We start from the raw sequence: 14,389 nt of genomic DNA on the forward strand, positions 1-14,389 counted from the left end.
TCTGACTCCTATCACAACGAAGGAGCGGACTGCTCCACTGGCAACCTGAAGAAGTTACCTCATTGGGGAATCAAAAAGGGGCGGTCTAGCTTGAGGTAGCCCGACCTCTCCCCAATGGAGTGCAGGTTTGAGTCTTATGACTATCTGAAGAAAAAATGGTCTATGGAAAAGAAGTAGAGTGCCGAGAAAAGAAGCCACGCAAAGCATAAGCAAGCAAGGAAAATACAGATAAGGTACAACTAGATACACATACTTTATTACTTAATGTAGGGTTGCAAAAAAGAGAGTGGTGGGAATGCAAGAAGAAATACAGTAAGGACAACGTGGAAACAACACAAAAAGGAAAATATGGAAACGGTACAGTAAGCAAGACGCAGAAGCAACACTGTGGGGAAGCTGAAAAAAATATGCAGGAAGTGCACAGTCGAGTACACAAAATCATTTTATTAACTTTAACACAATATAAAAGACAAATTACAAGGGAAAGGCTACATCATAAGGCCGCATTAAACCACTGAACTACAAAGAATAATTCAAACCGGGAAGCTCTTACATTCCAATGAACCACCTGCAGTGCCATTTACTCCACACGCACACGTATAAGAGAAAAGTCATTGGAAGGATCCGAGATTGCAAACCCTACCAAGACCGACTCAGTGACCATGAGCGACGACTACATAACAGCAGAACCGATGGAGTCGACCTTCCAGGCGGAACATAGATTGAGGGCCGCCACCATTACAACGTTTCAATAATGCCAGAGAAAGTCAGTAGACCACTAAAGGCAAATTACGCCGTATGGTCGCACGGGTTCCAAGGAGGAGAAGTGTTCTATAGGAAAGACGCTCTTGGGTGCAAGGAAAGCAGACAGTAAACTATTGTCGTCTGTGTTGTGAACGGGGACGAAGACAGTGCCAGGATCTGGAACATCTCAGGGCCAACCTCGACAAAGGATATCAAGAGAAGCAAAATTGAAGCGGGAGGTAGCCACAACGACGACCGAGCCATTAACCACTGCAACAAAGGCACTTCTCCACTACAAACAACCAGGCACCGAGTTTGGTTGTGAAGAAGCTTTTGAAGTGGAGCCCTGTAAGCAAAAGGGTGAGAACATGGAAGCGCAATAAGCAAAAGGGTAGGAACAAGAACAAAGGATCCGGGACCCCAATAACAAAAGATAGGTGGCTCCACCTTCCGACACAAGGATTGCCACGAAAAACAAAGGCTTGAGCGCCACCAGGGGATATGCGGCCCACTAGGATATGGAGAATACATCAGAGTAACAGGGGATAGAAAAACAATGCACAGAAATTTGAAAGAAAAGAAAGACAGACGTAAGTAGGGTAAAAATTCTAACTAGAGAAAAGGTCGTTATATAGGCAGGGTGGACTCTTGACCTGCTCAAACGTCATAACTCCGCAAGTCACCACCGGGCGCCACGTGTCCCCTCTCCAGAGAATAAAAATCCCTCGATTATCACAACCAACGCAACACGTATCTGCTGAAGTGACAGGTGGAGTTAATACCAATAAAGAACGGAACCATAATGCTGAAATCGAAGGGAGGCCGATTAATGAGGAAACGTAACTGCCAGTGTATCACCACGTACGTAAAAATCAAAAAAATCAAAAAGAAAAGAACTAGCGAGGTAACCATACTACAGAAGACTTACTCCTATCTAAGTGCTTCCCGGCCTGGGAACGATGAATAACCAACAAGCCAAACTATCCAGAAGTCAACCTAACAACCCATGCCACCCACAGCAGTTAAATACTCCGGTTTGTTCTCTTAAAACTTGTATGAATTTGATTTCATTAACCAACTATTTTATGTGGTGTGAAAATCAGTTAGTGCTAATCAATAAAGTCAACTCTACTAAGTGGGAATCCCGTCAACGACTTCCCCCGCGTAAAACTAAAAGGGAGGGCATGCCTAGAAGGTTGTCTTATCCCCCTTGCGAAAGAATGCGAATCGGCCCCTGGTCAAAGGAAAAATGAAGCCTTCACCAGAGGAATATTCCCGAGCAAAGTGGAAGATACCAGCATGGTAGGCCCGGAGAAAAATGAAGGCACCACCGGCATGACCACCAGAATAAAAATCACAACAATAGCTGTGTTCCTGGAGCTACCATCCACAGAGGAAAAACAAGCTCAACGTGACAGGCTAGCGGGGTAGGCTAGGGCATTACGGACCCCTTTAGCTATGTTCCCCAGGCCGACCACACAAGGCAAGGAAGAAAGGAAAAAGAAACGAAGGCAAAGGCATAACGAAGCAAAAACGTGTGCATTAACTAGTATGTCTCTATGTACAAGCCACCAAACAACAAAATGCGGATACATGTTCAAGAAAAAAGGGGGGGGGGGGTAGGATACAACAAGGTGCATGAAAATCCTATGTTTCAACATTAGGAGAGCTGGCCTTAACAGCAGTGAAAGCAGAGTCGTCCAACTCAACGGTCACAGGAACGAGGTCGGCTGGATCCGCTGACACCGGCAAGGGTACGAAAGCAGTTGGCATCTCATTTCTCCCTAGATCGCAGTTGGATTTAAAGGATACCTCGTTGGTTGGGATATCGCCAGGTGCAAGTCACTGGAGGTACTTGGCAAAGGATCTTGAATGCAACTCCGGGCTCTGAAGAAGAAATGACCGCATCGATTTGCAGCCCTTATTAATCCCTTGCCCCCACGCCTTATCACAAAGAGTCGGGAACCACCTTAGCAGCTTGTGTAAGGAAAGGTTGGCACCCTGGAGCCTCATGCACAACTACTCTAACTAGTCAACCTCTCCCTGCAACTTTTTTTCTCCACTTGTTCTCTGAAGAGCTCGGCCTAGAGACTTTGATTGAGCTGCTCCAGTCGGGTCTTTTTCTCCTCACACTTTTGTTTGTGCCTCCGGAGACGACTTTTTCAGCCTCTTGCGCTCACCCAACAAGTCATTCCTCATCTCCTCAAGCTTAGATTTCAATCATTCATTCCCTTCCTTGCCACCATGAGCACGGTCCAAGCTCTCTAGAGCGGCCGCCTCCTGGTCTTCCACAATAAAGTTCGCGAGCTAAGAAGTGCCCTAATGATGCAAAAGCAATACTAAGAAGGGAGGAAGAACGATGACAAAAGAATGGTGGGAAATGAGCAATCAAACCTCTCGGAAGAAAGATGATAGACACATGACAACCCGCCCAACAACATCATCTCGACTCCCTTCAATGGCCAGTTGAGACAAGTAAGGAAAGGCCTCCACAAGATCGGCAAATTCAGGGAGCTCCTCGGGAACCTCAGAAAGAGCGATCGGGTCCTCACTTAAGTGCCCCGTGAGGGGGCCGATGGTAGAATCTGGAAGAGAGTTACCGCCTGCAAAAGGCATCGCATGAGTAAGCGGGTCGACAACCAAGATCCTCAGACCACCGTCAGCCTGGACCAAAGAATCTGCAAGGGATCACGTCGGACTCTCGAGATTCCCAACAATGGGAGAGGACTGACCTCCTAGTCAACCTTCTGCATCCGCATGATGGCCGGAGGAAGCTCCCCCTCCCTCGCTGGCCTCCTCACTCGAGTGATTCCCTGCGGGCGAACGAGATGAGCAAGGGGGAGAGATCCAAGAAAAGGAATCCTGCCCCTCCCCCCCTTCCCCGAGGGTGGGGCAGATGTAAAAATACTCTTGAGGAGATTGCCCATGTCAACCTCAACCCCGAGCGCCTCAGTAATCAGATGACTAGCTTCCAAAGCAGCCACTTCCCGCTCCAAGGGGTCTTGAACCTCGAGAAGAGGTATGCTCTCGGCAAGGACATTTTCCCTATGAGATTTCTTCCATTTATCTGGAATATGAAGGTCCAAGGAATGCTTCTGGAGCAAAGCGACCTGTGGCCGCATAACTAGTGATCCGTCACCAGAAGAAAGGTGCCCCAAGGGAGGCAAGGAACTTCCCAGACTTTCTTCGGAAAGGAAAACCTCAGAACAAATGATGTCGGGGGTGTTTCTACACCCACTCCCGCACAATTGCAAGGTCCGTTGATTCATAAGGGGGTGGCTATTGGATGCACGACCTTATCCTCTGGAACTATTACCCAATCTGTCCATATGGGGAATTCTTGGCGACCCACTTGGCCCACCAAAAACTCTCAACCGCGGCTTTAGAAAAAGAAAAATTTAGGGGACTAGTATTTTACCTTGCGATACTGCTTCTCCAAGGTAACTAAGGCGTGGGACGCTTTGAAGCTGCATACTTTCCCTTTTAAGCAAAGCACTCTGTGCACAAGAAGAAACTCGCGGCCAGTAAGATCAACATCTTCTGGGTAGGATTCCAACAGAGCCCGCCGCCAAATAATGCTACAACAGATCAGTAACTTCCAAGCGTTCGGATGCAGTTGTGAAGGAGCCAATCTCAGGCAGTCCAGAAGTTCGCGGATGGGGCGAGGAAATGGCAATCTCAAGCCACACGAAAACATGGAAAGATATAGGGCTACTTTGCTGGAATGGCCCTCCAAGTCAACAACACCCTAGTCAGGATCCAGGAATTTAAAGGCAACGGATTCTGGCACTTGATATGTAAGGCTAAGGAGGCCAATGTGGACTTATCAGTAGATGAACGCCACCCACTGCCCAAAAACACTAGACCAACATCGGAAGAAACGTTGGGTTAAACAGATTTTTCAGAGGCCATCACTACCAGAGTGCGAAGTAATTGAGAAACCAGTTGGAAAGAAGGAGAATCTAAATGACAAAAATGGCAGGACAATCACAAAGTAATAAGAGCAAGTCAGGACCCACTCCCACATTTTATAACAGAAGGTAATAGGTAGGCTTCCAGCCCTCATAGCAGGCACAACGTGCAGATGATCGTCGATCTGTTGACAAAGAAAGTATGAACGGACTAAGGGAAAAGCAGACCAAGGCAAGAAGGTTGGAGAACTACGCTGCATTTAATGGCTCTGCTGCCCGGGCGACATGCCACATTAATGGAACCGTCGCAAGACCACGCAACATTTAAAGATTCTAACAAAATGAACAGTACGGGAACTCCAAATCTCAAAGCGATAGGCTTGATTTGCTCGCCAAACTTCTAATATAAATAGTTGATCCCAACTACGAGGATACTCTCTCTGGCTTTTAAGCTTTCTTACGTATTTACTACACTCCAAGAACATTTACTGACTTTGTCATCAAAGACTCCCCCGCCTCTAAGTCGCCCTCTCAAAGCCACGTACATTCCTCTCTTTGCAGGGCCCGTTGCGAAGACTTGAGTTGTTAGAGTCTGGCCCAAGGGTGTACGAAACACGACATCAACAAACAGTAAACCCACCGAAACTTTGTCCCGACAGTGAGTCTCGATAGGTATTTTTTTTTACTTAATGCTTAAGGAAATGTTTTTTAATAATGTAATTTGTTTTTAATGTTTAAGGGTATAAAACAAATGTATGAAAAAAAGTGAAAAAAAAAAAAAAGCAAATGACCTTCTCGGGAGAATTTTTCGGATTACACCATCGATAGTTGTAGCACTAACCAATAAATATTGTATAAGAGTTTATGTAAGTTAATAGATAAAGTTAAAAAATTATTTGAATATAATTTTTGTTTTGAAATTTATAAAAATTATAAAAAATTTTGTGTTTAAGTAATAATTAGATTAAAAGTTTAAATTTAAAATAAAATAATATTTAATATTTAAATAATATTTGAAAATGATGTTATGAGATGGACAGTTCGGATATTTCTTATTTGAATGGACAGTTCGGATAAAATTGAAGAGAAGAGAGAGGCAGCTCACGACGGACCAGTATTAAATGCAATAAGTAGCCAGCAGAACTGCTTCAGTGTACAAACCAATCGCAATATCACACGCAACAAGAACCCATAAAATCTCCCAACGGTCACCGATAAAGCCCCCTCAAGCCTTCAGCGGCTCGGCCCTACTTATACGCCACAGGTTCAGGCCTCTCGCACCAAATTCTCTCTCTCTCTCTCTCTCTCTCTGAAGAAAGTGAGAATTAAGAATCATGGTCAACACCAAGGTGGAAGAAGATCGTCATGTTTTGGTCCATGGCATTAGGCTTTCCTCAGTAGGGCCAGGAAGATCGACCGGTTCGGACGTTGTTCATGACCTAAGTGGCATGGACATAGCCATGAAGCTCCACTACGTAAAAGGGGTTTACTTCTTTAGCAGCCAGGCTGCCCAAGGTTTAACCCTCGCGCGCATTAAGGAATCCCTTTTCCATTTGTTCTGTGAATACTACTACTCCTCCGGTCGCCTCCGTAGAACGGAGTCCGGCCGGCCTTACATCAAGTGTAATGACTGTGGGGCTCGATTCATCGAAGCTCAATGTGACAAAACCATCCACGAATGGCTACAGATGAAGGATTCATCGGTGCAGAAGCTGCTAGTTTCCCAACAAGTCATTGGCCCTGACCTCTCTTTCTCTCCCACTACTCTCATTCAGGTGTTACTAACTCTCACTTTATATTTTTTTTTTCTATTGAACCATATTATTATCTTACTTTTATCTTATTAAATATAATGTGATATATTTATTACATTAAATGATTATTTATTACATACTTATTTATCATTTAATAGTAATAAATATATTATGTATTACTTAATATGATCAAAATATGATGAGAATATGGTATATAGTATTATTCTTTTTAATTTTATTTTTTTAAAATCATATTAAAATTTGAGAAATGCTTGGAATTTTGAAAATGGGTCCCCGAACATTTCTTTCAAAATTTTTTTTTTTTTTTACTTAATGATTAAGAAAGTTATTTTTAATAATATTGTGAATTTTTTATGTTTTTTAAATATTTATGATGATTAAAAGAATACATAAAAAAATTAAAATACATATTCAGGATATCTTCGGGACACTCATTTCTATGACTATAGCACCACTGTTAAAAATTTATATTCAAATAATTTTTTAACTTTATAATATTTTTATTTAATATTTTTTTTTATTTTTTAAAATTTAATAAATTATTTTAACTCAAATCATTTCACTACTATTCTCAAACATTTTTATTATTATACACTGAAAAAAATTAAAAATTTAAAATTGAAAGTATTTTGTATTTGAATTATATTTGAGAATGAATTAATATTTGAGAATTTCTAAGAATATAATATGAGAACAATTATCTTGTCAAACGGACACTAAGGCTACGTTTGGGTAGCCAACATACCTCAACACTTTTCAAGTATTATCGTACTATTGAAAATACTCCATATGCCAAACAACTTAAAATACTCTCAATAGAACCTACAAAACCACTTCAATATCTGCTCATAACTATTCACAAATATTATATAATATTTATCACTATTAAATATAAATAAAAAATAAAATCACTATAATATATAAATAAAAAATAAAATCACTATAATATTTATCACTATTATATATAAATAAAAAGTAAAATCACTATAATATATAAATAAACAATAAAATCACTATAATATTTATCACTATTATATATAAATAAAAAATAAAATTACTATTATATTTATCACTATTATATAAATCACTATAATATATAAATAAAAAATAACATTACTATAATATTTATCACTATTATATATATGAAAATAAAATCATTATAATATTTATTACTATTACTATTAATATTAAAAAATCACTATAATAAAATCACTATAATATTTATTACTAAAAATAAAATCACTATAATATTTATGGAACCTACACATTTTTCAACCACCTATCTAAAAGTCAACAACTCAACATACTATACACATCCAAACAACTCAAAATACTCTTAATGTGACCAATAAACTCACTTCAATCTCTATTCATAACTATTCACAAACATTCTCAACACTTCTCAAGTCTTCTCATTACCCAAACGTACCCTAAGTCATGTCCAAACAAACCCTAATAGTCTTTTTTTTCTTTGCCAAATTGGAGGATGGGGCTATCAGTATAGCAACCTTCCCTGAGCATGACCATAATAGCCCCTCTCCATTGTGAAATGTCCGGTTTTGAGCCATAACTACTGTTCCAAAGATAGTCTATCACTACAACACTTCCAAAGTATCCAATTAGTCCAAAGTCCATTTCATAATCCAAAGGTCAGAATTTAATACTATAAATGATTTCAACTTATATCCTGACTTGAATTCGTAACTTCGAAACTATGAAATACCGGCTCCTAGCCCTAATAGTCAGTTAGCCATTTCAAAAGCAAGCTGCAAGTATTTTTTTCTAAAACCATCCTTGCCCCCTCTAGAAAATTCAATCTCTAAGAACTAGTTCGAAAATCTAAAGTAAAATTTAATTTGACAATGATGCATGGGTACCATGTCAGAGCGAGACATGAAAATATGAAAGGTGGTCCATAGTTGCTATAGCGTTTTTTTATATTCTTACAAAAACTTTCATGTTTTTATCATTATATATTACCATTATTATATCTCGAAGTGCAGGTAACCCATTTTAAATGTGGAGGGATATCTCTCGGCCTTAGTTGGGCCCATGTCCTTGGAGATGCATTGTGTGCTTCAAATTTCATAAACAAATGCGGCCAAATTATTGCCAGTATTGGGTCGATCAACATGCAGCCTAACTTTCATAGCTCATCAGGCACATCGTTCAAACATCAGATGTCCAAAATCCCGGCGCCACCACTTTCACACGAGCCACTTTCGGTGAAACAGGTCGATCCTGTCGGAGATCACTGGATAACTGCCAATAGCTGCAAAATGGATACATTTTCATTCCATGTAACTGCTGCCCAGTTAGCTACTTTGCAGTCACAGATTTCTGGTCAAAACCAAACTGAAAAAATGCCAATTTTTGAGTCTCTTTGTGCCATTATATGGCACTCCATAGCAAAAGTTAGAAGAGGGTCGATTCATGCGGAGATAGTGACAATCTGCAAAAATGATCCAAGTGCTAAATTGGCCATTAATGGGATTGTCACCAACGCCCAAATTATAAGCACGGTTAAGGCAGACTTCCCTATAACGGAGACTGACCCAAAAAGATTGGTGAATTTGCTAGTCAATGAAGCTGTGGACGAAAGAAGAAAGATTGAAGAACTGGTAGAGAAGGATAATGGGTTATCGGATTTCATTGTATATGGAGCACGTTTGACGTTTGTGGACTTGGAAGAGGTTGATTTGTATGGGTTTGAGTTGAATGGACATAAACCGGAATTCGTGTATTATACTGTCCAAGGCGTTGGAGATGAAGGGGCGGTTTTTGTGCTACCGGCAGGGCCTAAAGGTGCCGACGAAGGAAGGATAGTGACAATAACCTTACCGGAAAATCAAGTGCCGGAGCTGAAAGCTGAGTTGGTAAAGAACGGTCTTGGAGGCCATGACCTGGCCTAGGTGTGTTAATTTGCGTTCCCAGTTACTTATCAAGAAACAATAATCATATTGATTTGGCAGGTTACTGTGAAAAGTTAAAACTCATATTCTTCTCACCAAAAATATAGAAAGAGTACTAGTAGTACTATTGTGTTTCGATCGTAAGGGTTTTGAAAGTGTTTTTGGTGTTTTGACTGCATGTATTTCTTTTAATGAGAAGTGTTTTTGTATGGTACCATGCTTGCACGTGTGTGCTTTATATTGTAACTATTTTGGGAAGTTTTATTAAAAGGTGAAAATTGAAACAAAAAAGTCCCCATATACGTTGCATGTATGTTTTTAGGGATTGTAATATATGGCACGATCTGTTAATCAAATACGAACACGACATAATAAAAGTGGGTTTGAGTTTGACCTTAATAGGTTTGGATCAAAATGGATTAATCTGTTAAAACACAACTGTTTAACGGGTCACTAATAATCCGTTAAGAAAGTTACATTTACATTTATATCATATTTGAGATTGTAACATTAATATTTTACATTATGTATTTATCATATTTGGGATTGTAACTTTAATATTATTACAGTGTATATTTATCATATTTGTGTAATTGTGTGTTTATCATATTTGGTACTATTGGGATTTTATTGTCGGTATTTTTATTGTTTGGATTGTAATTTTGAACTTGTAGTTAGTTTTTTTTATTTTTTATAGATATTGTTTATATTTTAATATTTATATAAAATCAATCAAAACAAACGGATTGAAATTGGTCTCTTCAACCCATTAATGTAAACAGGTTGAAAATGATCGGGTTGGGTCGGGCCGTATCGTGTCAATCTATTTCGTATTCAGTAACGGGTCAAAACAAGTTGTATCGTGTCATCCCATTATCTTAATGGATTGTATTAGAGTTTGAGATTTTGATACAAAATCCTTAACGGATTGTGTTCGAATTGACCTATTAAATATAATGTACATATCTTGACACGAACCTTTAACACGATTTAACACTCCTAATAAATAATAGTGTTTTCCTTCATCTTATTTGTGGTATATATCCCCGGCCCCGCCATCTATGTCAGGTGTATTTTATTTATCCAACGCAACGATAATCAGTGGAGGACTTGATGATCTTTACTCTATATATATCATGGTGGTAAAAATTGCATATATACAGAAGGCTAGATCCCCTGCTCTCAGGAGACGAGATGATCTCACTCTCTAGCTAGTGGCCCACATCATGTCGATATTTCCCTAAGATCAGATGAAGATCTATGGTAGTACCACACATATGTTCATCAAATGTTTTGGAGATCATTATGGGACTCTTCTTAAAAAGTTGTCTAGGAAGGCATGTTTTAAAAATACATTTGAAGATCAACATCCAAACATATTTAGGATGTCCTTTCCAATGTGTACTAAAGCTATTATTCCATCTTCCAATCCCAGCGAAGCTCAATTTTGGAGTTTATTTAATTTGGGAGCTGACGATCTTCTCTTTTTCTGTTAAAAATATAATACAATAATTAAATCTTATCTTTTTATATCAGTTTAAATTTAGGATAAGTTATAATTTCACATGGTATTAGAGTAGAAGTCTTGAGTTCAAATTCTGATTCTATACTCCACCCCATTTAATTAAATATTCCACGTTTGATTCTATTCATTGAGAGGAGTCTGACTCACACGTGAAAAAGAGAGTACTATTAAAAATATAATACAATAATTAAATATATATATTTTCTAATCCGTTTAATCTTTTGGGACAAATAATAATTTTACATCTTCCTTTTCCCCTCCTATAAGATAGGTAAAAGAGATATATTTCTTTTTCTCTTCATATCTTCACTCACTTATGGTATCATTTGATTTATATAAAGCTTATACAATTATTGTTAATATTGTTAATCATGGTATCATTTTATTGTTATTGAACATAGACACAAAGATCATAGAACCGATCGATCTTCAGACAAATTAACCAAGATCAAATTCATGATTTCATTAACATATATATATATATATATATATATTTATATATATATTCTAATAATGATTTGCCTCTCCCATTTAAGGAAGATTTATTGCTGTTGCAATCACCCCTACCAGTATGATCAAAAGAAGCTACCAAAGAAAAATCAATTGAGGGTTGATTATATTGAACCTTAAGTTTAAGTTAATGCCCATTTAAGTCGGCCACAAGCGAAACTGCATCAACTCATATTATGACTGCTTTCCCCATTAAATCATAAACTTATTCGATTATGAAAAGAGATAAAGTTTGAAATCATTTTAAGGTTTACAGGCTTTAGCTAGGAGCGGCGTTGCTCCATGGCATGCATGAATATTGGGTTAATTTGAAAGGGATCGATCGGAGAAATGAAACAAGAAAAAATAAATGTTAATTAACTATGAATGAATTCAATTTGATGATGATCAGTACCAGTTGACCCAGCTAGCTAATTGTTAATAACTTGAGATAGGGATAGATGCATGTCATGATGAGACATTTGAGCTTCTTAAAAGAGATAGTTGTCTCTTCATCAGAGCTGAATTGAATTAGGCGGTACTTCTAGGTAGGTAGCTAATTTATGTGGTACTCTAAGTAAGTAGCTTATTCAATTAGTTGCAGATGGTTGTTGGTTGGTAGCTCTTTGCGGAATTAATTAGGAGAAATGATTTCAAGTATTATCTAAGTCCTTGTAAAAAAAATGAAGTATCCTATCTTAAAAAAATATATAAAAAAAATTATTTTTTATTAATGATATCTATTTTTTTATAAAAAATTTATATAAAATTTATCTATTTAAAATTTATATATAGTATTATTCATTAATTAATAAACAGTACTACATCTACCGATAGGGCTGTACAGAAACCGACATCACTGGCCGCCACCGACGCGAACCGACCGGCCGCGTCAGGAACCGGCTGGAACCGGTGGAGAACCGGTCAGCGTGCGGTGGAAATTTCAAGAAACCGATGTTCAGCGGTTCGGTCTCGGTTTGAAACTAGACCGGACCGCTGAACCAACCGATATAATAAAATCCTTTTTTTTTTTTTAATATACCCTTATCAAAACGGCGTCGTTCCACTTAAGTTTAAGTTGAACGGCGCCGTTTTAGTTAATAAGTACTGCAACAGATACTGGAAACGACGCCATTTGGCATTAAACCAAACGTCGTCGTTTTATTAAGGACGTAAGAAAAAAATAATAAGTCTGAAACGACGTCGTTCCACTTAAACTTAAGTGAAACGGCGTCGTTTCGTTAAGAGTATTCTTCTTCTTCCCCGATCTTCTTCTTCCCGAACTCTCCTCTGTAACTCTCTCTCTCTCCTATGCATCTCTCCCTCTCTCATTCTCTCTCATAATTATCTCACTAGAACCGCCAAAGAACTGACGCCGACTAAGAACTGGCAGAGAACTGCCTCGATCGGTGTCCTCCTCGCCATCGACCGGTTACGGTCGGCACCTCATCCATTTTTCCAGATGTCGGTCGGCGTCGGTTTTGCCCAAAAACCACGCCGACGACATCGGTTTTCACCCCTATCTACCGAAGATGTAGCATGAGACCCGTCTCGATAAGAATAAAAATATTTTTTATTTTATTTTTATTTTTTTCATTCATTTTTTTTATATTCTTAAATATTTTTTTTAAAAAATTTACAATATCATTAAAAATACTTCCTTAATCACTATATAAAAAATAAAATTGTCAGGACCCAACATTCGGTGACTAGCTAGCATTTTTGTTAATTAATTGAATTTAGGTGGTGCTTTTAAGTACGTAGCTACATTTGGATATTGAGTTGAGTAGTAAATAGTAATATTTTATAGATCCTATGGAAATGAATTTAATATTTTTAAGTTGAAATGAGTTTGACTTTTCAAATTAAAACGTATGAAGTAGTTTGAGATGTGTTTAATTTTTTTATGAAAAATTGAAAAAGTAGTAGGTCATATCAATTATTAGTTTGAGATGAGTTGAGTTGAGTTCATCTTTCAAACACAGCCACAATTACGTTTGGATGTTGATATAAGTTTAGATGTGTTGTGAATAGTGGTATTTTGTGGGTTCTATTGAGATGAGTTTAACTTTTTTAGATTGAAATAAATTTAACTTTTTTAAGTTCAGATGAGTTTAATTTTTTTAAGTTGAGATGTGTTTAATTTTTTTAAATTGAAATGAGTTTAACTTTTTTTTTATGTTGAGAACAATGAGAGGGAAATAGAGGTCAGGGCCAATGACTTGTTGAAAATAGAAGAGCTTACCATATATTGTAGAATCTTCCAAAATTATTACAACCTATTGAATAAAAAAGGAAAATGATTTTGTCATGGAATCCCAATTCTCTAGAAGTTGAGCTCGCGCGACACTAATGGAGTAAACTTTTTTTTTTTTTTTTAAGCAAGCTTGCATATTATAAATAGATAAAACTATTGCAAACTATAGAGGGGGGTCTTTTCCGCTATCAATATGCAAAATAAAAGAAGGAACAATATCTAATGGAATGCTACCAAACAAAGAGTTTGTAGCTGGCCCATTGAACAACCGAGTGCGCAAGTCGATTTTGGGATCAATCAATCTTGTGAAATCTCCATTCTGAATGAGATTTCAAAGAGTTTGCAATATCCTCCGAGATGGGTGCTATTTGCCAGATCTGTTATTCTTTATAAATAGAAGAAATCACCAACTAAGAGTTTCCTTCTAGAGAGATAAAAGGATGGGCGAGGTATTCTGCCATTTTTAGAGCTAGCTTTGCTGCAAGTGTCTCTGCCATTACTGGGATCGTGGAAAAATTTGTCTCAGTCCATATTTCGATGACTCTTCCTGTTGAGTTTCTGCTTACAGCTGAAGTCAAAGAGAAAGAATTCCTGACTGCTGCATCAAAGCAAATACATAACTGATTCATGCAAGGTTTTTGCCATTCCTTCTCCACTTTGGATTCAAGTTTTTCTTTCCATGCATGAAGATTTTTTGATAAGAAAGATTCAGCTGTTGTGAAAAATTGCAAGGTGAGAGTTCCTTGCAATTATGAACTTGGTCATTTCGGAGCCTC

At 38.0% G+C, this 14,389-nt stretch overlaps 1 protein-coding gene across 1 annotated transcript; it reads left to right on the top strand.

The window, feature by feature from the left end:
- Positions 1-5,878: 5,878 nt before the first annotated feature.
- LOC109008798 (protein ECERIFERUM 26-like) lies at positions 5,879-9,478 on the top strand. Its single transcript, XM_018989030.2, has 2 exons — positions 5,879-6,430; positions 8,434-9,478. Exons 1-2 carry the CDS (start codon positions 5,990-5,992, stop codon positions 9,340-9,342), a joined length of 1,350 nt encoding a protein of 449 aa, XP_018844575.2. The 5' UTR covers positions 5,879-5,989; the 3' UTR covers positions 9,343-9,478.
- The last annotated feature ends 4,911 nt before the right edge of the window (positions 9,479-14,389 follow it).

Source organism: Juglans regia, chromosome 12, assembly GCF_001411555.2.
Source record: "Juglans regia cultivar Chandler chromosome 12, Walnut 2.0, whole genome shotgun sequence".
Lineage (NCBI taxonomy): Eukaryota > Viridiplantae > Streptophyta > Magnoliopsida > Fagales > Juglandaceae > Juglans > Juglans regia.

Excerpts from the sequence above, each read along its gene's own strand:
- LOC109008798 (XM_018989030.2), top strand. The coding sequence starts at position 5,990 with ATGGTCAACACCAAGGTGGAAGAAGATCGTCATGTTTTGGTCCATGGC. Across the intron at positions 6,431-8,433 it reads CTCCCACTACTCTCATTCAG|GTAACCCATTTTAAATGTGG; the intron begins GTGTTACTAACT and ends CTCGAAGTGCAG.